At 38.5% G+C, this 24,880-nt stretch overlaps 1 protein-coding gene across 7 annotated transcripts in view; it reads left to right on the forward strand.

Moving 5' to 3' along the window:
- Nucleotides 1-24,880, forward strand: part of PIEZO2 (piezo type mechanosensitive ion channel component 2) — a 501,115-nt gene that overhangs the window by 468,607 nt on the left and 7,628 nt on the right. For all 7 annotated transcript variants that reach the window (XM_073679027.1, XM_073679025.1, XM_073679031.1 and 4 more), the window contains 13 exons: nucleotides 3,725-4,108; nucleotides 4,276-4,534; nucleotides 6,326-6,508; nucleotides 8,059-8,311; nucleotides 10,442-10,574; nucleotides 13,098-13,245; nucleotides 14,127-14,341; nucleotides 14,431-14,589; nucleotides 15,534-15,681; nucleotides 18,460-18,648; nucleotides 19,369-19,461; nucleotides 22,297-22,469; nucleotides 22,768-22,884. In XM_073679027.1, the coding sequence (XP_073535128.1) occupies nucleotides 3,725-4,108; nucleotides 4,276-4,534; nucleotides 6,326-6,508; nucleotides 8,059-8,311; nucleotides 10,442-10,574; nucleotides 13,098-13,245; nucleotides 14,127-14,341; nucleotides 14,431-14,589; nucleotides 15,534-15,681; nucleotides 18,460-18,648; nucleotides 19,369-19,461; nucleotides 22,297-22,469; nucleotides 22,768-22,884 (2,454 nt within the window). The remainder of the gene's footprint in view (nucleotides 1-3,724; nucleotides 4,109-4,275; nucleotides 4,535-6,325; nucleotides 6,509-8,058; nucleotides 8,312-10,441; nucleotides 10,575-13,097; nucleotides 13,246-14,126; nucleotides 14,342-14,430; nucleotides 14,590-15,533; nucleotides 15,682-18,459; nucleotides 18,649-19,368; nucleotides 19,462-22,296; nucleotides 22,470-22,767; nucleotides 22,885-24,880) is intronic.

A 24,880-nucleotide genomic window follows, 5' to 3' on the forward strand; every position in this document is an offset into this window, starting at 1 on the left:
CTGACTGTTCCACTCCTGGTTTTGGCTTACAAATACTGAGGTAAAATACTGACCAGATACTGAACGTGTGAACATGGCCTTACTATTGCTATTGACCAATTCTAGCGCTGTGTAATATGAGCTACCCCTTTTATTAAACACAACTCATATTCCAAGCTAAAGAATTCTGCTGTCGCTTATAGAATATATGATGAGAGTAGTTGACTGCTAACATTTAATTATATGATTCTTTTAGAGGTATATTAATGGGATAGTACAATAGTGTACTATTTTTCATCATGCCGACTGATAGCCAGAATATACTTAAAAATAGCGTGTCATCAGGATTTTAGACCCCAAACTAATGGCATATATGTAAAGTATGGAAAGGTGCTTTAACGCTGATTAAATCCTTACCTTTCTTGTAGAAATCCGTTTTGTTGTTTTGGAGAAATCCATAGTGTAAATTGTATGCTAATGAGCTGCAAGCACAGTGGGCGGGCACCACATGTACAGATCGCCTGCCTCTCTCCCGTTTCCCCGCCTGCTGCCTACCTCTTGTTTCTGACTGACAGGTCACTCATGTTTCATTAACATGTCAGTCAGAGAGAGGAGCCAGACAGTGGGCAGTCGAAGAATAGGGAGATTGGATTCATTTATATTTTGATAGATCGGACTTTTGCAAACGCAGCAGTGCCAAATATGTATATTTTTTTATTTCTTAATTTTTAATGTGGAAAAGAGGGGTGATTTGAACTTTTATGTTTTTTTTATTTTATTCATATTTTTTTAAAAACTTTTTTTTTTCACTTTATTTGTTAGTGAGGATTTTAAACTGCGATTGTCTGATCGCTTGTGCTGTATACAGCGTTGCTGAATATAGCAATAGTCACAGTCTCCTAAGATGGCCAGCTACAGGCTGGTTTTCACAGGAGTATCGTAATGACAGGCACAGGAGCCTTCAACAGACCCCAAGACCCCATGCTGTCACGGCAACCTATCGGCATTCTGCGATCACGTCACCTGCGCGCCAATGTGCGTATAGAATGAGGCGCCTCCCTGCCGGTACACGTTACATGCTGCTGTCAGAGAGTGACAGCTGCATTTATGAGGTTAACCCCCGCGGCTATTAGAGGCAGATGATGACTGATTAACTCAGTCATCATCTGCCAGCAAGGATGCCGGTTCCACATACGAGACCCCTTCAAAGTCATGAAGCCGGCATATGAGGTACCAGTATGTCATATGTCAATAAGGGATTAGAGTTCCTTTATATAAGTGCCATTAGTTTGGGGTATAAAATCCTTATGATAGGTTCTCTTTTAGTGTAAATAAGTAAAATGTTATTCAGTAATTATTCTAAACTTTGTGCACAGCTCACTCATTCAGATCACTGTACTGACAAAGGAGGGGTCTCCCTTGGCACCTCACTACTGGGCTTGTGAAGTGGCATTGTGGACTATGAGGGTGATTATTTTATATTGCCAGCCTGGGCGTAAAAAGATCCATTATGTGCAGCCCAGTCCACTATGTTCTAGATACCTGTGCACCTTACATGTAATGTTATACTGTTTAGATATTGCATAAGATAGAAGATTGCAGTTTAAGAGTACTTATCACCAGTCTGCAGCTGACCTTTTCATGTAAGAAAACAATGGGCAGCCATTGAGTGATTGGTTTACTAAATAACTCCTATTAAAAAATGCCTAGAAGTTTTCCTATTGGCCCATAAAGGGGCCACCTTTCTAGCAGTTACCAAACAGTAACATCATTAGAGTAGTTTGTGTTCGGTAACTACTTACTAAATAAAGCATGTAGCTGAGCTTGTTTGGTTCAAATCGTGAGATTTCACAATAACATGTGAGATCTTGTGTTTTCACTGTAAAGGTGGCCGCAGAGGGTTATAGGAACCCACAACCTGTGAGTTTCTAGCAAAAGTCGAGTCTTTTATAGGGCCATTAAGGACACATTTAGGCATCTTTTAATAGGTGTTATTTGCTAAAAATCATCCTTCTGTGGCTGCCCATTGTTTTCTTACGAGGGCCTCTACAGAATGCTGATAGGTGCTTTTAAAAAAATGCTTAAAAGTAAAGTACCATATTAGAATAAAAAAAAATTACAAAAAAATAAAGATCCTGATTAAATACATAATTTTATTGAATACAAATAACTGTAAAAAAAAACTTACACATATAATAACTGTAAAAAAAAACTCACACATATTAGGTGTAAAGTTGTTCTAAAAATGTGGAACATGTTGAAAAACATGATAAAAGCCTCTTGCGAAATTCCATTTTCAAGCCTTCTTCCATTATAAAAACAATGTATTTAAATTAAGCAATAACTGCTGACCAAATACTGTGAGGCAGAAATGAAAACAAATCTATGATCTTTAAGAGTTAAAGATGTCTGTGTGTTCTACCCTATTGATAGCCTATCCTTAGGCAATGAAAGTTAGATTGGTGGGGGTCAAACTCCTGACACCTGCGCCAATCAGGTGATTTCAAAGGCCATGCTTCTTCATTGTTTATGACGCACAGCTGCATACCTCTAATAGTAGCTGTGCCTGATGCTGCTGCTCAGTTTCCTTCGTCAGAATGGGATGGAGTGTAATAATCTGCACTACCAGGCACATCCACTATGAGGAGTATGTAGTTGTGCTTGGTAAACAATGATAGGAAATCAGTCCTTGGCGGAGCCCTCTTCAGTTAGCTGATCACAGGGATGTGGAATCTCAGGCCCCTGCAAATCTGACACTGATAACCTATACTAAGGATAGGGCATACTTTTTATAGCCCCAGATAAAACTTTACATTCCATTATGAAGCATTGCACCCTTCATCTCCCGAACACTAAATGTATGTTCTTCTCTTCATCATCCACAATGATTCTGAAATCTGAAGTCCTGTTGACAGTGAATGTGGCTACATAGCAGGCTATACCTGTTGTGTTCATATAAATTCTCTCCCTTGAACTACAGACTATGGAATACAAATGCTTATATTAGACTAAAAGGAAGGGCTAGGACAAAGTTTTCTGCTAATAATATCATATTAAAAAACTATCGTTTAAAGGGAATCTGTCACTAGGTTTTTGCTACCCCATCTGAGAGCAGGATAATATAGAGGCAGAGACCCTGATTCCAGTGATGCATCATTTACTGGGCTGCCTGCTGTCATTTTGATAAAATCACTTTTTTATCTGCTGAGATCTAGCCGTTCTCACAATGTTGAGATTTGTATAACCTCGCCAACACCACAGAGCTCATGAATATGCTTGACTAACTGACAGCATGTTTAATAGTCATCTAATGATAATCTCCCGCTGATAAAACTGTGAATTTATCCAAACTAGAGCAAGTAGCCCAGTAAGTGGTATTTCTATGGAATCCGGGTCGCTGCTCCCAGATTAGGTGGCAAAAACCTGCTGACAAATTCCACTTAAGCATTTTATGGATATTCCTGCAAAGTAGCTGAAAAAAAGGGTTTTGATTAAAGTAACAATGTAAATGCAAAAACTCATGTTCTAAAGAGAAATAGATGTTGTGCTCCATTATCTGCAGGAGTGTAAATGAACATTAATATGAGTGTTAATTTTGAGAAGAAACAAAACATTCAGAAGTCACAATAGAATTACACCTAAACTGTTATTAAGCTGTAGAATGGCCTTACCATATTATTTATAATTGACCATTTAGCTTCAGCAAGGTTCATTTCAATTTTAACAGCTTGTCTTTCCTAAATAGTGAACCGACACAGTGTACCATGGTCTACTCCAGACAGGGGACAACTGAAACTATAGAAGAAGCAGAAGATGAGCAGGAAGAAGATGGCAAAAGTCCAACCTCAAGATTAGCTCCATCTGATGAAGAATATTGTGTTGATCTAGAGGGATCTAGCTATACACCTGATACAGAGTTGCCATTATATTCCACAGCTGATGGAGATCTTCCACCATCCTACAGCAAAGCTGTCAGCTTCGAGCAGCTGTCATTTGCTTCTCATGACGAATCTGCTGACAATAATTTGATGGTTCTAAGTCCAGATGACAGCCATATTGACAAGTACCATGATACTCTTCTGCCTACTCTCACACATGAACTGACTGCAAGTGACCTTCTTCTAAATAAGTAGGTGTTTTTATTTCTTTGACATTTTTCTCTTCTTATTCTCACAAACCTCATTGTAAATCTTATAGGCCAAATTCTCGAGTTGTATTTGTTCAGTATTGAAAGTATTAATTAGTTTGGTCTGTGAACTGTCCATATTTTTTTAACAAATTCTTTTTATTTGACAGGATGTTTCAAGATGAAGAGCTGGAAGATTCTGAAAAGTTTTATACTGGGCAGCCACGCTTGCTGCAGCTTATTTATGCTCTTTACAATACCTTAGTGGCCAGATCTGAAATGGTTTGCTATTTTGTGATCATTCTCAACCATATGATTTCTGCTTCTATAATAACATTGGTTCTCCCAATTCTCATATTTCTGTGGGCCATGCTATCTGTTCCACGCCCCAGTAAAAGGTTTTGGATGGCTGCCATTGTATATACTGAGGTAAATGTTTCATGTTCCCATACATCTGGTTTTCAGATAAGCAGTAAAAATAAGTTTGCATATCCAATTGGTATAGTTAAAATTCTGCACAAATTTTTACTACCAAGGGCGTTTGATAAGGAGAAACAGCACCATAGCCACATCTGCGTGGGCATATTCAAGCTTCTGTGTTAGTTTTCAAATGGAGAAAACTTAGATCACCATAGGGTGCAGTTGTGATCTTAGTTCACTTGAACCTCTTATGTCTTGAAGTTTTAATATGGATGCTGACTCATCTGAATGAACCATTTCAACCATCTAAATGAAATCTGACTTTTAATTTATAGACCTTAATTTTTGTAATTTTACTTTTAGATGTGCAGTATATGATCATAGTGGGATATGTGTTATACAGATGTGTTCCATAATATTCATTTTGCCAACAGTTTTAGGTAAAATGGCCAAATGTTAGCCTATCTTTGGAAAACGTTTTTTCTATGGAAAAAAAAGCAAACATACAGCATAGAAAGACACCGGTGGAAATAGATAGGAGGTCTTTAAAAAGCAGAACAACAAGTTGGTGGGGGTCTAGATGATTATAGAGGGGTATTTCCCTATCAATTTTTTTTTTATTAAAGGACTATGTCGGAGGCGTGTCGTGCTATGTATGGGAAGAACCCAGCGTACGACGATGGGAAAAGGGGGGAATCCCAGCAACTAGGGAAAGGGGGAGTGGAGACCCCTAAGCAGATCTAACAACACCCTTACTCCCCTATCGTCCCTAAATAGGTTCTGCACCTATCGCCAAGCAGAATACCTTAGCCCTGGCTGACCCTAGAGCTAGGTCCTAGGTATGGAGGGGTGAGCACTAGTCAGACCCACTGCAACTAAAGACAAACAAGTGAAACATACAATTCCAGACCTGAACAGGGGACTTAACTCTATTACCAGCAACTCTCTGGAGAAACTAAGTGTATTTAAAGATCCAGCTAGGGTGTGTCAACTAGCAGCAGAAGGTGGAGATCACTGGTGGGTCCTAGAGAGGGAGGGATAATGAAAGGATCAAGAAGGTGTCTGCAAGGCCAAGCGCAGCGACCTTCTACAGCCGAATCCAGAATGACTGTCTGTCAAACCTGACACAGCTGTGACAAGACGTCCATGTTACATGTCAATTTCGAAATCCTGGAATTAAATCCCAGCTAATTAGTTAGTTTGGTGGAGTTAGTAAACTTCTGCACTGATGCAGTGAGATTTTTTATCCTCATGCTGCCTAGACTGGGTGAAAGAGGACAGAATTTGAGATAAAAGCTTGTAACTTGTCCCTTGGTTTCTGCTGGGAATGCAGAACTTGTGAGAATAGCGAAGTGTATATTGTTCCGCTTGTAACAAATAGATCTCTGAGGGGCAATTTTCCATTGGAAAGAGATGGTGGGGTTAATAATCACCTGGATATGAGATCGAGAGAGTAACAAGTTGAGAGTTTGTGGCTACAGTGCCCTCACTGGAACATATGGTCTCAAAAGTTGTAATGGCTTACTTAGGTAGAGGGGTTATATGTGAGGGAAGCAAGAAAATTTGATAATTGCATTTTTATTGCAGATCTAAACGGAAAGGTTCAGAAAGGCATTAAGGTTAAAATTATCTAATCAAAATCCTTTAAATAAGGAAAAAGTTGTCTGTATTTCTCAGAAAAAAAGGGGCTTGATTGCTCAAGATGGGAAATAATGGAGAGGGGCAGTGGAAAATGAGTATTTGGAAAAATACTATGAAGTTGCTGTGATTTTAAAGTCTTTAATTATGTTTTTGGTATAGGTAACAATTGTTATCAAGTATTTCTTCCAATTTGGATTTTTCCCATGGAACGATTATTTGGAGTTGTACAAAGACAGACCATATCATGTACCTAATATAATTGGTGTGGAGAAAAAAGAAGGATATGTACACTACGACCTGGTTCAACTCCTTGCATTATTTTTTCATAGGTCTATTTTGAAGGTATGACATATGTTCAATGTGAAATAAGGTATAGTTGTGACAACTGACATTAAAACACACTTTGGGCTACATTTTTGTATCAGATGTTGACAATATTGTATTTTCTAATTTACGTGTATTACAAAAATCTTCATGTGTTTAGTATTCAGCCTTTTTGGCCTAAGTGGACTTGACATCAAATATCTCTCAGAGAAATATTGTCCCAAGTTGCTTCCTATAACTTCTACTGTCAGCAGTAAAATACTGACTTTATTCTTCATTAGCAGGTCACTTTTATTAAATTCTGCCTGCCTAGTTTGTTCAGAATAGCTACACTAGCGATGAGTAAGAGCTGGATGGGTGATAAGTATCTGACATAAATAGCCAAGTGGTAGGATCCCAGTGATCACTTCTATGGACTCTGAATGGAACAGTAACTCACATCGCATACTTGACATGTATGCTTCATTTAAGCAAGGGACCCAGGACCACCATTGTTGTGATAGGGGGTTAACAGTAATTTGTTCCCAAAAAATCAGACACCAATCACACCACAAAAACTAGAGCCTGTCAAGTCTTTTGGGTGTCTCTGGTTTTGCAGTTTAGTCGTATTGAAGTAATATTTAATATTAGATATAAAGGACATCATGATTCTCATATTTAAAGAGTATCACGGTTTGGGCTGCCCTTTTTATTTATTTTAAAAAAAGAGTGGGCAGGCTCAGAGCGGTGAAATTTTTAAATTACACTTATTAACAAAATCGGTCCCAAGAGTCCATAATGTCCCTCTTACGGAACAACTTTATTGCAAAAGTCAAGTGCAAACTTCCATGGTATGAGATCCCGGTATACAGAGCAGAATCCCTTAACCCTCAGAGGCCCTACTAGCTGTGAAAGAGCGAGGTCTCTCAAGATCTCATTCTCAACACTGCACTGACCCAGTGCTGTTGTGTACTTTAGTAAGCTGTTATTGAACGGCTTAGTAAAGAACCCGGCAAAACTGGGTTAGTGCAGATCTCTAAAGGTCTTGTTCTTTCACAGTGAGAAGGGCTGCGGATAGTTGTAGGATCTTGCATTGCATTCCAGGATCCCACAACACAGAAGTTTGAGAGTCTGGCCCTTTAGTAGGACATTAGATACACTTGGGACATCTTTTGTTAACAGGTCTTATTTAGAAATTCCACCATTCTGAGGCTGCCCACTCTTTTTTAATAAAAAGTTCAGCACCAGACTGGTGATAAGTTCTTTTTCAATATTTAATATCCAGGATTTACTGTAGTGGTTTTCATATTTAATTTATTTTCAGTGCAGCTAATCCGCAAAACCAGAGACATAGGTACCATAGTGACCATGAAACACCTAAGCAGCCAAAGAATGACCATAAAATATAATGTATGCATGCCAAATATAAAGGTAGAGACCAAAGAATGACTAGATTGAAAAAGCAAGCCCTTGGTAGATGAGGAAATTTGTATTTGAGAATTTGGTAAATCTTTTGATTGCTGGTTGTACTGGTTATATGCTATTCTCTTGTATATCTGAAAGTAACAAGAGTTCCTCTATTCTATTAGTGTCACGGTCTTTGGGATGAGGATGATATGAGTGATATTGCCACTCACAAGGAAGACACAGATGATGAATTTTCAGAAGGATCAGGAAGAAGAGATTCAGTAGGCTCACTAAAATCAGTTAACCTTGCAGCATCTGTAGAATCAATCCACGTCCATTTTCCCGAGGAGAAGGCAGCCATTAGGAGGAAGAGTTCTAGTAGTGGCTCCCAAATTTCACACAGGTCTAGCTACTCCTCGCACAGATCAAAGAGAGGTAATTGTCAACCAGCACGCTGCAGTGTTAAACATTAAAGAATGACTGTTTTTTTGTATCTATATATATACTGTTGCTTTGCAGCGCTGGGGTCCTGGGTTCAAATCCCACCAAGAACAACATCTGCAAGGAGTTTGTATGTTCTCCCTGTGTTTGCGTGGGTTTCCTCCGGGTTCTCCGGTTTCCTCCCACACTCCAAAGACATACTGATTGGGCATTTAGATTGTGAGGCCATATGGGGACAGCAATGACTATTTCTGTCAGAATTGACAATATCTGTGATGTAGAATATGATGGTGCTACATTAGTAAACATAATAAATAAATATATACCGTATTTTGCGGATTATAAAACGCACTGGATTATCAGACACACCCCAAATTTTGTGGTGGAAAATAGTAAAAAATGTTTTTTTAAATAATCGGTTTTACCTGGGGGCGGTGCAGCGGGGGTCACATGAGCCAGGGTAACTGTTTAAAGAGTTTGGAGGTGACTGCGGCAGGAGGAGTGGGGCGATGCTGCGGGCACTGTCCTCAGGAGTCGGCAGTGAGCAGACGTTTCCTCTCCCATACATAGCCCTGCAGTAGGCTTAGGGAAAATGGCCACCAGAGTATGCGTAGATTGAGATCTCACCAACCTCCTGTATCTGTGACCCCGCTCCACTGACGTCGCCCCCCAGGTAAAATACCATACCTTTGCATTATAAGACGCACCCCATTTTTCCTCCCAAATTTTTTTGGGGGAAAGTGCGTCTTATAATCCAAAAATTACTTTATATATCAATAGTATACATGAAAATAAGAAACTTTGTATTAGAAAAACCCGCTTGTTTCTTTTTGCTTTCTTTCTGAATGGATCATTCATTCTGAATATAGTTTTTCTCATACGAGTTGTATCTGAGTTTATCACTGTTAGAACTTGAACCTATTATAGTCTATGTAGCAGAAGAAAGTAAAATGCAACACTGTTTTCAGGAAAAAACATTTTCGACTTTATTGTCCACAAGCATAAAATCCAGCTGAGAACAGCAAGAGATTCATCTGACGCATTTCGCACAAACAAATGTTCTGAATCATAGCCAATTATAGTGTAGGTAGCTGTTCACATGTCCCTGTATATAATTGCAGATCGAGTGTTCCACACAAAATCACAGAGACATGTCTGATTTTGATCTAGGTCTTGGATCAAACTCCCCAAAGCTTGTCTATGGATCCATGAAAAAATCGGACAGTGTTCATATGTTATCCGTGTGCTGTCTGTTTTTCATGGACTGTTTGAAAGGAGAGGCTTGAGAAATCTCCATCAGTTTTTTTTTCATTCAAGAAATACTGAGGAAATTCTTACCAAACTCCAATGATAAAAACTGATACAGTGACCAAACTTTGATAAAACTCTGATGAAACTGAGACTGATTTTTGTGTATGAGAAAACTCACTGACATTTGAATGAGGCATAAGACCAGGTTCACACAAGCATATTTCACGATCCTTGTACAAACCGCAATGCCCCGACAGACCGCGGGTCTCTCAAACCAAACTCAAGATACCTGGTCAGTCTGGGATGTTACTATCCACATAAGGACATGAACCCAGCGTATGGAGAAAATCTGTCTTTACTGAATATAGATTTTACAATTGTTGCAGCTGATAGTGTATATTCACTATGGGAGCAGGGAGAGTAAAGCTATGTAGGGTGCAAGCTTGTTAACACCAGCAGATGCAAAGTCTGTTGATATTACGTTTTGGAACCAGGCTTCTCCTTGCAGCCCTTTGTATGCCGAAGTCTGAAGGTTGTATTTCTTCATCTTTCCAACATTAGCCTCTCACAGCTGCAAAATATTAAACAAGGGAATGTGCAGTCTGTGCACCAAGCCAGATAAACTCATTGAAATGATAATCCTACTAGTGAAGATACTTTTCCCATTACATTTTGGATAGTTTCTGTAAATAAGTAAATAAATCAGTATAACTTTCAACATTTTATATATTTAATCAATGTTCTTCATTTCCTTCTCTGAATTGAAGTTCTGAACTTAATTTACTTTAATTGTATGAAGAATTTATCAAACATGTTAAAAAAAAATTGGTGAAGGTAAAGGTCAGACATTTATAAATTCTTTTTATGTTACAGGCAGCACCAGCACAAGAAACAGCAGTCAGAAGGGTAGCAGTATACTAAGTATCAAACAAAAATCGAGAAAGGAATTGCTGATGGAAAAATTTAGGGAGCAACTTATCAAGGCGAAAGCATTTGCCATTAAAACGTAAGAGGTTTTTAACTTTTTCTTCCTCCTTTTGTACTGGAAAGTCTTGCATTCGAAAACCTAATATAAAATCTATATTTTTATTTTAATTAATAAATCATATGTTTTTCTAATCTGTTTTTAGTTTTTGATGGTAGGTTTTTTTTTAATTCAACTTTCTGTACATGAATTTGGGGGCAGCCATCTTGCCTGAGTCTCTGTAAAGCATTTAGAGAAATAATTTACAGTAGCAATATGGACCATAGACAGCAATAGATGGGATCTTACTTATTAACTGCCATTAGATTGTTTTCTAGGTATGCTTAATGATCGGTTCAGAGGTCAGTGTGCAGGGAGGGGGGGAGGAGGTGAGATGTGACCATCACCTATTCTGAATATTGTGATTCTATGTTATGTATATATACAATTGAAACCAGAAGTTTACATACATTATATAAAAAGACACATATGCATGTTTTCTCAATATCTGACACGAAATCAGAATAAAGAGAGAGAATATTTTAAGGCATTTTTATTACTTACTGCAAAGTCAAAAGTTTACACTTTTTAAAAGTCCTTTAAACAATTCTGGTTGCCCATATGATGATGTCATGTGTTTGGAAGCTTCTGATAGGTTTTTTGGAAACAACTGAGTTAATTAGAGACACATCTGTGGATGTATTTTAATACACACCTGAAACACACTGCTTCTTTGTGTAGCATCATGGGAAAGTCTAAAGAAATCAGCCAAGATATCAGGAAGAGAATTGTGGACTTGCACAAGTCTAGCTCATCCTTGGGTACAATTTCCTGATAGTTGAAGGTGCCTCGTTCTTCTGTACAAACAATTATAAGCAAGTACAAACAAGATGGAAATGTCCAGCCATCATACCGCTCAGGTAGGAGATGGGTTCTGTGTCCCAGAGATGAACGTGCTTTGGTCCGGCATGTACATATGAACCCAAGAGCAAAAGCAAAAGACCTTGTGAAGATGATGGCGGAAGCTGGTAAGATTGTGTCAATATCCACAGTGAAACAAGTATTATATCAACATGGGCTGAAAGGCCTTTCTGCCAGGAAGAAGCCATTACTCCAAAAGAAACATAAAAAAGCCAGATTAATGTTTGCAAATGCACACATGAACAAAGACCTTAATTTTTGGAGACATGTCCTGTGGTCTGATGAAACTAAAATGTAACTTTTTGGGCATAATGACCATCATTACATTTGGAGTAAAAAGGGAGAAGCTTGGAAGCATAAAAACACCATCCCAACTGTGAAACATGGGGGTGGCAGCATCATGTTGTGGGGTTGTTTTGCTGCAGGAGGGACTGGTGCACTTTTCAAAATAGATGAAGAATATTATATGGCAATAATGAAGCATCATCTCAAAACATCAGACAGGAAGTTAAAGCTTGGGCGGAAATGGGTCTTCCAAATAGACAATGTCCTGAAGCATACTGCCAAAATGGTAACAAAGTGGCTTAAGGATAACAAAGTCAATGTTTTGGAGTGGCCATCACAAAGCCCTGATCTTAATCCTATGGAAAATTTATGGGCAAAGCTGAAAAGGCAGGTGCGAGCAAGGCGTCCTACAAACCTGGATCAGTTACACCAGTTTTGTCACGAGGAATGGGCCCAAATTCCGGCCAACTATTGTGAGAAGCTTGTGGAAGGATATCCCAAACGTTTGACCCAAGTCATTCAGTTTAAGGGCAATGGTACCAAATACTAATGAAATGTTTGTAAACTTTTGACTTGCAGTAAGTAATAAAAATGCCTTAAAACATTCTCTCTTTCTCATTATTCTGGCATTTGGCAAATATTAAATATTATGGTAATCCTAACTGACCTAAAACGGGAAAGGTTTATTCTGATTTCATGTCAGATATTGAGAAGAACATGAATATGTGTCTTTATATATAGTGTAGTAAACTTCTGGTTTCAACTGTAGGTGTTACCTTTCATTATGCCTGTGGTGATAATGATATTACTAGTGAAAAATAATCCGTTCAGAACAGGAAGCATTAGCTTAGTGGCCAAAGTGGCAATTGTGAGGTTTTTTTTTTTTAAATAGTGATATGAAAAATGTAAAAAAATAAATAAAAATATTTTAAATAAAAACTATGTATCATCTGATAACTGGTTCTCTTTAAATCCAGTAATGTTTTCCCACAAAAATGTTTTCTTCCCTGAGCATCATCTTCATTGAACATCATTTTACTGTAGATATATATTTGTTTTCTAAAACACTGAATTTTCTATTAGTCACAAGAGGTCCATACCTATGGGCATCCCCAGGAGAAATGCCTTCTGGTCTTCATGTTATTGACCAGAATATGATTTTTTAATTTTTGTTATACATGTTTAATGTTCTTTTTGCTATATTGTAATGTAACCCATTCTTCAAAAAACTGGTAAAATGGTGTCATTGCATTTTAATTGTACCACAATTGTGGAAAGTCTTCTAGAAGTTACATGATAAATGAATTAAACAACTTACCTACCTTTACTCATTGCAGATTTTTTCTTCTTTTTCTCCAGAATCCTTCAGATATATTTGCCAATCAGACAATTTTTTTACAACCTCATTCATCCAGACTACAGTGCTGTGACAGATGTCTATGTGTTAATGTTCCTGGCAGATACTGTAGACTTCATCATAATTGTATTTGGATTCTGGGCATTTGGAGTAAGTCATCATACTAAAGGAATTGCCAAGTGTCTAGTACTGCTGCAAGTCAAATTCATAGTCTCAGAATTGGTCCATATCTATCAATAAGTGGATTTATTAGGATCGTAATGTAGAAAAGAGAAAAAGAAAATGAATTCAAAGTTTCATATGAAACGTAGGATGGGAAGAAATTGGAATGGCATATTTCGTTTTTGTGACTATGACAGCTTTTTTTGAGAAATAGGGAAGATTAAATAGAAGTTGGGTTATTAGTGTTAGTTTCCTTAAAGAAACCATACATTTCTGATAGAATATCTTAGTTATGGTGTGTTCTCTACTACTATAAAAGCTAATCTTATTGGGCCAACGGTGGTGGAAAGAAAAAAATATATACAGTACTCACTCCTGGGCCAGCACCGCTCATTTGCACTCCATTATGTATCACTGACTGGTCCCCTGGCATCAACACCTGCAACCTTCACATTCTGTCCAAGCAGAAGAAGGTAGCTCTGATAAAGTCAAGGGTGGAGTCGATCAGCGACCAGTAATTTCAATGCAGTGGTCATGTGAATTCCCCACAGGATATTGATGGCAGGAGACATGGAGATTTGTATAGGCTTTTTTCCTTCCCCCTTCAGGCCCATTAAGATTCACTTTTATAATAATGGACATCCCCTTAGGCAGAGTAATATATTAGGACCGCACTAAGAAGCCACAGAATCAAGCTTTCCTTACATATTGCTTAGCTGTTAACAGGTTCACTGTGTGAAGGTTAACAAATATAAGCTGCTTTATAAACTGGGTGTAGGATAACAAATGACAGAGATCAAAAGAACTTACCTATGATAATGAAAACATACATTTTTGGAATACAACTAATACCACATCTGTATATTTAGAAACATTCGGCTGCTGCAGACATTACCTCCTCTTTATCAGAAGACCAGGTACCAGAAGCATTCTTGGTGATGGTTTTAATACAGTTTGGCACAATGGTTGTGGACCGTGCTCTCTATCTCAGAAAAACTGTGATGGGCAAAGTCATATTTCAGGTTATCCTGGTGTTTGGCATCCATTTTTGGATGTTCTTCATTTTACCTGGAGTAACAGAAAGGTAAATTACTACTCAAGTGTGTGTTCATGGGATGTTGTCACTAGCCATTAATCATTTCACCATATTGTTCTTTTGCTTGTGTTTTACAGGAAGTTCAGCCAGAACACTGTTGCACAGCTATGGTATTTTGTGAAGTGCATCTATTTTGGACTATCAGCTTATCAGATCCGCTGTGGATACCCAACACGTGTTCTTGGAAACTTTCTCACAAAAAGTTATAACTATGTCAATTTGTTCTTATTTCAAGGGTAAGTAGCCATATAGTAAATGTAATAAAGTTCTTATTTAGTGCATTCAAACAGGGGACAAAGGACCCCCATTCAGTGTAACATCCACATGAGTCTTGACATGGTGCCAATTCTTTCCCAGGTATGCAACACAAACGCACCTGTCAATCCACATGATATAAAAGAAAACATGATTCATCAGGCCAGACCAATTTCTTTCATTACTTCATGCTCGAGTTCTGATGCTCACATGACCAATGTAGTCGTTTTGGTGGTGGACAGATGGCAGCATGGGCACTGTTACTGATCTGCAGCTGTGCAGCCCCATACGCAGCAATCCCCTGGGGTCTATGGGTCATATTTATCATTACTGTCTAATTCTTAGTTCAAACTTAGACTACAAAGTCTTAATAATAATGCACCAAATTAATCATAGTGGCCCAAGCTCTTTGATAAATCTGGCACATATTTAAACTGTCTGCTCTAAATTTATAAAATCTAGAATCAGAATTTTAACGAATGATGTTAGGACTCGACAATAATTGGATAATTGAAGTGGTTTGTGAGTCTTGAGGACTATTTTTTTCAACCAAATTGTAATCGGCCACACATTTTTGTCAGATCTGGCCATTAAGAGAAGGTTGGTTCCTGTGGCTTGTCGCATGTCTCCAAAAACTCCGCCCACTATGATGGCCAATTGCCATACAGTTTTGTCTCACAATTTGTGGGTAGATGGGGCTTCAGACGCGCTGCCACTGCCCCCTTCACAGTTTGGCCATACACTAAATCTGATGTCTTAATTTCATCCTGTTACTTGAAAATTGCGAAAATCTCAAATGGGAAGTAGACTGAACATTTCAGAGATATGTAACTCATGTCTACCCAGGAATGTGTTTCGCAATGTGTTTGCGATCAGCTACTAATTCTGCCATACAGTTCTAATGATGTGTGATCTTTTTCCTCAGCTTTCGCCTGGTGCCATTTTTAACTGAGCTGAGAGCTGTCATGGATTGGGTATGGACTGACACTACACTCAGTCTTTCCAGCTGGATCTGTGTGGAGGATATTTATGCTCACATATTTATACTGAAATGCTGGCGTGAGTCAGAAAAGGTAAAGAATGTACAGTCATTATGTTGGAATTTTAAAAGAAACTTCGCTTATGGTTCAATTTCAGCCCAAAGAATAGAAGGTTTCTGATCTTTGTATAAACGAAGGTGTTATTAGCTTCAGACAATCTGTTGTTACATGCTCTATTTAGTCCCCCAGATGTAAACTCTGTAAGCTGAGAGGCGGGTACCGATAGGAAGACTCTACAGTCTGCATTCTGTTTCTTTGCTTTTAATAAAACAGTGTTTTATGGAAAACATGTCTATACACAATCACTTCTCTTATGGCAATAGCCTAATGCATTTGCCAGACACCCACAATCAGAACAATTCATGGGGTTGTCCAGGTCTGTAATATTGATGGCCTATCCTCAGGATATCCTTAGGATACCCCCCCCCCCTGCGTAGGGGGGGTACAAAAACCAGCACCTCAACAATCAGCTGTTACCCAATTCTGCGACCGATAGAAGTACATTGTGTATGGTGCCAGTACAACCCAGTTCTGTGGACTGTTAGTGGCTGTCCTTGGGTCCTGTTGCTTAGCTCCTATTGATGTGAATGGGAGATGAGCTGCATTACCAGAGAACACCTCTATCAGACCCCCACCAATCTAATATCAATGACCTACCTTTGGATTAAGACCTCTTTAAAATCAGCTACAGTTTCCAAACAGTGTGCAAGTGATTACAGAATAAAATACTGGCTTATAGTGGACCAGTTAGCTATATGGCGCAATAGGGTTTTATTTTAAGACTGGGACATGTTCTTATCTCCTTGAAGAAAGCAAATTAAATATCAGCAAAATGCTACTCATTGTAATTAGGGATGGGAAGACCGGTGGAAGTTCAGGTTCTGGTATCTGACCAGAACAGTACCAGAATTTCCACCCGAACCCCATTGAAAATAATGGATACCCGAGCTCTTAAGAAAAAACAATTTTCTCTCTTTTTCACTCTCTCATTCCCTCTCTCCATCTCCCTCTTTCTCCCTCTCTTCCTCTATTCCGCTTTTCATCTTTCTCTCTCTTTCTCCCTCTTGTCACCTCTCTCTCTCTCCATCTTTTCATCTCTCTCTCTCCCACTTTTCATCTCTCTCACTTTCTCTCTCTTTCCCTCTCTCTCCCTCTTTTCATCTCTCTCTCATTCTCCCTCTCTCCCGGTCTTCAGGGGAAAGTCCGTGTTCGGTGTTCAGGCCCGATCAGTGACTGTCTGGTATGAACGCCAAACATTTCTGTTCGGGTTTTCCCATCTCTAATTCTAATTTGTGAAAACCAAACCAGAACAGCTCCCACTATCCCCAAAGATCAGCAGTCATGGTCATACCTACTGTAAAGGCACAATATGCAACCAACTGATATGTAATACGTGGTAAGAGGGGTCCAGCATGGAACGCTTACCTTCACACAGTCATAAAGTAGTTGTAGTTGGATCCTAAAATTAAGTCATAAAGTAATCGAATCCTAAAATATTTTTTTTACAGCTACAACACGGGGAATCCTATTGTATACAGAGTTAGGTTAAGTTCCCACGATGAGCTTTTGACGCTGCATATTTTCACCACGCAAAAATTCAGCATCTTGTAGTTCTAGAAAAGAGTATGGGATTTATAGAAGTCTTATGCCGTTTGTGCTTTTCTTTACTCTGTGTAAACTGACCTGTGTAAACAAGTTAATGAGTACACTGAATTTTATGTGTGAATCGTTCCCATACAATTGCATTAGATGCTGAAAATCTGCAGGAAAAAAACACATGTATTTTTAGTGCTTTTTGCTGCGGAAAATCACTTAAAAAAGCATGCAATCCACATGACTGTATCAATAAAGTTTTGTCAAAGCCAAAATACTTGAAGTACTAAAAATAAAGCTTCATTTAAAACTTGACATATCAAGAAGAGACAAAAACCACAGCATCAAAAACACATAAAACACATGTAAAAATGCAGTCAAAGTGCAATGGAAAAAATGCAAGTCTGCTACATCAAAAACTCTCCAAATACTGATCCTCGGAATGTAGCATAATGAGCTTCCCCTAGTAATAGCTGCAGGCAGATGTCTATTGTCATCACTGCAACCCCTATATAGAGATGTCATTATATATTATATTAGTGAGCACATAATTTTCAGCTAAAAAAGTGTGTTTGTGCATTCATACGTCACAGTAAAGACATGAACAAAAACTTGATTTGATTGGTTGGTTGATTGATCCTTAGGTTATTTACTGTGCTCCTGTGATCACAGCAGTTGTGGTATGCATCATTTTTTATGCCAGCATCTTTATTATCATATAGCACAATAGCACAGATCAGTGTATACATTTGCATGGGGTTGACCAAGACTCAGATGTTAATGACCTATCCTAAGGCTAGGTCATCAATGTCAGATTAGTTGGGGTCTGCCACATGGGACCTCCACAGTTCAGCTGTTTTCAGCTCCTTCGGCAGCCAAAGGTACATAGTGTACAGAGCTGGAAGAGTACAGCCCCTTACACTGTGTAGTGGCCAGTCTCAGTCACTTGTCCTTTTGAAGTGAATGGGAACTGTGCTGCAGTACCTCACAGTAAATGGAGCTGTGTTATTCCAGCTCTGTACACTGTGTATATCTGGCCTCTGTCGGAGTTGCAAACAGCTGATTGTTGGGTGCAATTTGTTGAACCACCACTGATCTGATATTAATGAACTATCCTAAAGAAGGGTCATCTGTATCAAAGTACTGGACAAGCCCCTTTAAGTGTATTTTTGGCTTTAAGTGACTGTTTATTACTGTATTCACATTCCTTCTCTACAGAGGTATCCACAGCCACGGGGTCAGAAGAAGAAAAAAGCAGTGAAGTATGGAATGGGTGGCATGATCATAGTACTTTTGATATGCATTGTTTGGTTCCCTTTGCTTTTCATGTCTTTAATAAAATCAGTGGCTGGTGTGACAAACAAGCCACTGGACGTGTCCATTAAAATATCTCTGGGAGGTTTCCAGGTAAGCCTGATCATTTTTTAATGAGTTTATTTAAAGTGACTGTTTCATTAGAAAATTAGCTGTTCTTTGAATGAGGTTTTATGTGAAATACATTTTTTGAACATTTTTGATAATGTTGTTTATTTTAATTTAATACAAATAACTATCTATATTCTAAAAAAAAATTTTGAAATCTTACAATGTTACCATTGGCTAAGCCTAATGCTGGACTCATACTTCCTGTTCTGTTCAGCAGCCTCATGCACATAGGCAGCAATAGACTGACTCTGAACCGCTGACTTCTACAGAACGGTGGATCCTGTGTTATCTGCTGAGTATAGAGGCATTCATTGTAATACTGTCTGTAATGATAATAACTGATGAAAAGTCAGCTGTACAGAACAAGTATGAGTCAAGTATTAGGTATAGTGTCCAGTGTAAAATATGTAATGTTTCTGAATGTTATTATGTAGGTGATGATATGGAAAACTAAACAAAATGTTAACAATGTTTTTAAAAAATAAATACAATATAAAAAATATTGGCTTGTGTTGGATTTGGAGACAAACTAAATATATTTTTCATAAATAGTAACAGGAGAATCCAAATCAATATAAGGACGAAAATAACTCTTATTTTGTATAACATGGGCTGTATATCATTATTTGGATCAATGTTTCTTACAATCTTGCCAGTGAAGTAAAGGCGACATGAATTTATGGATTATTTTTTGTTTTGCAGCCTATTTTTACTATGAGTGCTCAACAGAACCAGCTAAAAGATGTAAATGGAACATTTTACCGTACATTTGAAAAAAGTTTTAGTGGGGACACAGTAAGTAAAAAAACATTGCTCTCAATTCCTCGACTGTGTACAAAAATGACTTAGTGAAAAGAAACACATGCAATCAAAGCTGTGAGTCGCTAAACTTCCTGTCTGTCCTAGGAAAAAAATCGCAGGATGCCCGAATTGGATCCGATATCTGATTTTCATGGACTGACTGAATGGAGAAGATGGAGAATTTTTTCTCCATCTTCTACTCATCCGAGAAAATTGGATCACATTATGATCAAAATCTGATCAAACTTTGATTAGAATTTGATCACAGTGTGATTTGCATATTCAACCCAGTTCTCTCAGCTGAGAGAATATGCGTTTGTGTGACCCTAGCCTAAAGCTGTGGTATGAAATGTGATCCGTGACAGTGTCTCAGAGCCACATATTTGTTACAGTTGCTTTTTCATTCTAAATACATTTAAACATCTGATCATAGCTCCATTTTTTCTAATATGAAGCTCCAATTGTTGATGTAGAGCTGAAGTGGTTTCAAGTGTTTTTACCTGAAATGTAATACCATACACTGACATCCATATGTATACGGCTATGTGTCTAGTACAGCAGTGAAGGGATTGGTGATCCAGTGAGGATTGCTTCTGCTTTGTTTGCTTACACGGTAAGGGTTCCAGGCAAGATCAGACTTACCATTGGTGTCTAATCTGTGCAACGAGCCCAACAGGTAAGGGGGCCAGTTTCCATCTCTAAAGCTGGTGGAATTGTGCATTATGATGAGCTATTGGACAGCAAAGGACCCATATACTGTTCTTGCACAAGGGCCCTTTTCTGCCTGTGTACACCCCTGACTCCCAGGGATGAGACGTCCATCAATCACATATTGATAGCTTATCTCATGTATAATACCAGGAAAACCCTCAGTTCTAGAATCTTGGCTGTTTGCAGCTGCCACCTGGGTATACTTATTAATTACAGATTTATGTAGCCTCTGTTGATTTCAATAATAACTCTGGTTACAGTAAATGAGCCAACATAAAATTTTTATGTATTTTTGTGTGAAGAGAAATAGTAACAGAAAAAAAGTGTGATCCAGATGTTAAAAAGATGTAGCATAAAATTAAAAATAAAAAGGTCTAATATACTTTAAAAAGCTACCTGCACGCAATCCATTCTGAATCTCAGGACCATGAAAAGTTCAACAGGGGCATTTAAAATATATATCTGTAATGGGTAAGATCAAATAAAAAAGATACCATGGTTAGGTTTACCAAGTAATTATTCTGATTTAGATTTTCCCCTTCAGAGCCTACTTTAGTCTTTTCCAAGACATACTAGCGTCTGGATGTACTGAGGTTCATCTCTCCATCAGAACAAGATATACAAGTGACAACAGGAACGTTTCTGTTTGGCCTTAGTCTCACTTCCGTTTTTCTCATACGAATTCTATCCATGTTTTTCATGTTTTTCTTGTTTCATGTTTTTCAGTTTCTGTGGCTGTTCACATACCCTTGTTTTTTGGGGGGGACCAAAAGCCGCCCAAAAAACAGAGACACGTTCAAGACACATCACAGATCAAATGCACCTATTCAAATTAAAGGGCCTTTAAAAAAAAGTGGACAGCACACGAATTCCATTTGTGTGTTATTTAGGTGCTGGTAAATGGGAGAAGCTTGGAAATTTTAATCATTTTCATGTGAAAAACTTATGAAACATTGATGGTAAAAATGGATAATCAGATTAAACACTGATGAAAATCTAATACATCACACTGAAGAAAAACAGTCTGTATATTTCACAAATGATAAAAAGACATATGCTTGAATGAGTCTTTAGGATGCTTATTACTTCCGCATTGCAATAATGTAGTGCAAGTTCTATTCACATTAAAGTAAGATAAATATTATATATCAAAACTGGAAAAGTGAAAGTTCTGCCTTTGTTCAAATCTGCACTGTTATTTCTGCGCCATCGTAAGAGTTGAATTATGCAATCATGGCAGTGCTAGATCTATCATATGAAGGCCACCAGTGGCACCTGACAGGGTATATTGATTATATTGTGGACTGTCTGGCATTTGTCATGATATCTGTCATATTACCAGACAAAATACCACAACATGCAGCATTTTCTTGCAGTGAAACCTTGAACTTAGATATAAATGAAGCACTACAGGATTACTGAACTTTCACAAAACATTAATGTCAGAGACATGGCAGAAATTTTGATATATGGGAGTCTGTGTGCTCAGACCATCATAAATTGTGAGAACGAAGATGCAGAAGCACCAAGTGTAGCTCTTACGCAAGACTATGATAGACCTCATAGAGGTTCTATGGAGTCTTCTCCAGGAGAACAGTTCTCAGCTGAGTTAGTCTTCTTTTTCTTTTTTGGCAATTGGTAGAGGTGCAGGGTTTTAGAAAAACAGTTTAATAGCTGACGGGGACCGAGCCGCATGGGAAAATAGTTGAACAGCCGGGTCCCCAGAGACTTCTACCTGCCCACTGCACTTGAGTGATAAGTCTCTACCTATACATACATGCAGGGAGAGTCCTGTCACTCCAAGGCAGCGGGCGAGAAGAAGTCACTAGGGACCTCTCTGTCCGACTAGTCTCCAGGATGGCTTGGTCCCGGCAGCTATTAATCTATGTTTTTCTCCAAAATACCGCAGCATTTCAGAGTTAAAAATGTATGGCTGAAAACATACAGCCAGCATCTGATACATGCTGACCGTGAATCAGATTCCCTTTAAAACTCTGACATATCTTTTTGAAATGTTAAAGTTTTGTGTAAGTATAGGAAAAACCTGCAATATATTGTACATTTCAACTTGTGTTTTTACTGTAACATGTATATATAAACTATAATATTTTCTTCAAGTCGGCACTCCAGTTTCTGGAAAATTATGGAAGAGAAGACATTACCATTGCAGAATTAGAGGGGAATTCAAATTCTTTATGGACCATTAGCCCTCCGAGTAGAAAGTCAATGATTCAAAGTCTTGAAGATCTGAACCATGACTTTACGCTTGTTATCTCTTGGACCATTCAGAGGTAAGTAAAACTAAACATGTGCACCCATTTATGTATATTTGTGTAGAATTGTCTCTTTAGTTCAGAATATGAGTATGAGCTATAACATTAGATGTGTATTACAAAAGTAGCTCTTTCTCTGTTTAGTAGCATTGTGAGGTGGTTTCTCATTATGTGAATATCTGAAGGCTGCAGAGTCAGAAACAGTTATAACTCTAAAATCAGAACAGATGTAATAGCCATGATCAGATTGTGTGAGAATTTATCTCCACTGATACAGTGAGCAGTAACACAGTTTATCTTTTATACACCAATTCAGAAATATGAGCCTTGGAGCTAAGGCAGAAATCACCGGTGAGAAGGAGACTGTTACTTTGTCCAAGTCTACACGACTAGCACTTGCGGAGATGATGACCTTAGACAATTCAAAAACAGTGTAAGTATGGCATAAAAAACAACATATTTTAAGGATCACTTAATTGTTTGAACATATCTATAGCATTTCACTTAAAAAACATTTGATGCAATAGCACTGACATATTTCAATATATTAAATAAACGTTACCAGAACAAAATTAATAAAGGTCCACTAGTGTACATGTAAAATGTATAATCCCTCTTATTTATATGCGGATATGTTCATTTGCAGTTGCAGACCCAGTAACTGATCAAAGAGCCAGATGATAATGCCCCCTTCTGACTCCTGTCAGGTTCAGTGTTGTGGACTCAATTAACCAAATGCATCAATATCCACATCCTACCTGGCTTGGATATTGGCATCTGGAATATGTTCATGCACATATTATTATTGTTATTTATTTTTTAAAGCACCCTTAATTCCAGGGTGCAGTACATGTGAAAAAGGGGTTACATACATAACATATGTATAAAAAAATTTAAGTACTGTCAAACAGGTACAGGGGAGGAGAGGACCCTGCCTACACAGACTTACAATCTACAGGGTATTGGGGAAGGAGACACCAGGTCAGGTTTTAGCAGCCGGTCTGGTGACAGCAGGCATATTGCAGTCTGTAGAAGTTTTTGAATAGATACATTTTCAGATTCAGTTTAAAGGTATCAAATGTATGAGATATTCGGACGTGAGTTCTAGAGGATGAGGGATGCTCAGGAGAAGTCAACTAGGCGATTGAGTGAGGAACGTACGAAGGAGATCTTGTAAAGATCTGAGATTACATGTGGGGAGGTAGCGGATTCTTTTGGAGATATATGAAGGAGACAGATTATGGACAGCCTTGTAAGTCGTTGTTAGTAGTTTCAACTGGATTCGCTAGGGGATTGGAATTGAAGGGATTGGCAAAGGGGAGAGGCAGAGGGAAAGTGAGGAGGTGGGGATTAATCAGACAGCAGTATTAAGGAAAAACTGGAGAGATGTGAAAGGGTTAGTCAAGTCAGATGCCACAAAGGAGTATATTGCAGTAGTCAAGGCAAGAGATGATGAGGGCATTCACCAACATTTTAGTAGACTCAGGGTTGAGGAAAGGACAAGTTCTGGAAATATTTTTGAGTTGGAGGAGGCAAGAAATGGTAAGGGCTTGGATATGGTGTTTAAAACACAGGACAAAGTCAATCGTTCACCTAGGCAGCGGACCTGTGGTACAGGGGAAAGAATTATGTAGTTTATAATGAAAGATCATGAGTTCAGATTTGTCCACATTTGAGTGTCATCAGCGTGTAGATGATACTAGAAACCATGGGACTTTATGAGTTGTCCCAGGCCAAAAGTATAGATGGAGAATAGTAGGGGTTCCAGAACAGAGCCTTTAGGTAAACCAACAGAGAGAGGGCGGAATGAGGAGGTAGTATGGGAATGGGAGACTCCAAATGTGCAGTTAGTGAGGTTAGGTAGGGGATCCAGGAGAGAGCAAGGTCTTTGATGCTGAGGGAAGAGAGGATCTGTAGTAGGAGATAATGGTCAACTGTGGCAAAGGACAGGTCTAGAAGCTTTGGCTTTTAGTAAGTCGTTGGTAACTTTGGTTAAGGTGGTTTCAGTGGAGTGGTGCTGACGGAAGCCAGATTGTAGGTTGTTGAAGAGTGAGTTAGATGAGAGGTGGAAGGTAAGTTCAATGTGGAGTTGTTTGAGGAGTTGTTTGAGGCGAACAGGATTAACAATATGGGAAAATAGCTGAACATAGAGGTTGGGTCAAAAGATGGCTTCTTCAGGATAGGTGTGATTGTTCCGTGTTTGAAAACAGAAGGGAAGAAACCAGAGGTAGGTTAAAGAGATGGCTTAGGGTCGAGATAAACTTGGCGGTGAAGTTAGGGAGGAGGTGGAATGGGATCAAGTGCACAAGTGGTGATGTGTGCTTTGGAGAAAAAATTAGTAAGTTTTTCAGTGATGGTGGGAAAGAAGGTTATGGGGGAAGGGCACTGGTGTGTTGGTGTCAATGCTGTACCTAAATAACATTTTCTGT

The sequence above is a fragment of the Phyllobates terribilis genome, unplaced genomic scaffold (genome assembly GCF_046119375.1).
Source record: "Phyllobates terribilis strain yellow unplaced genomic scaffold, ASM4611937v1 Scaffold_4__5_contigs__length_816908805, whole genome shotgun sequence".
Taxonomy (NCBI): Eukaryota; Metazoa; Chordata; class Amphibia; order Anura; family Dendrobatidae; genus Phyllobates; species Phyllobates terribilis.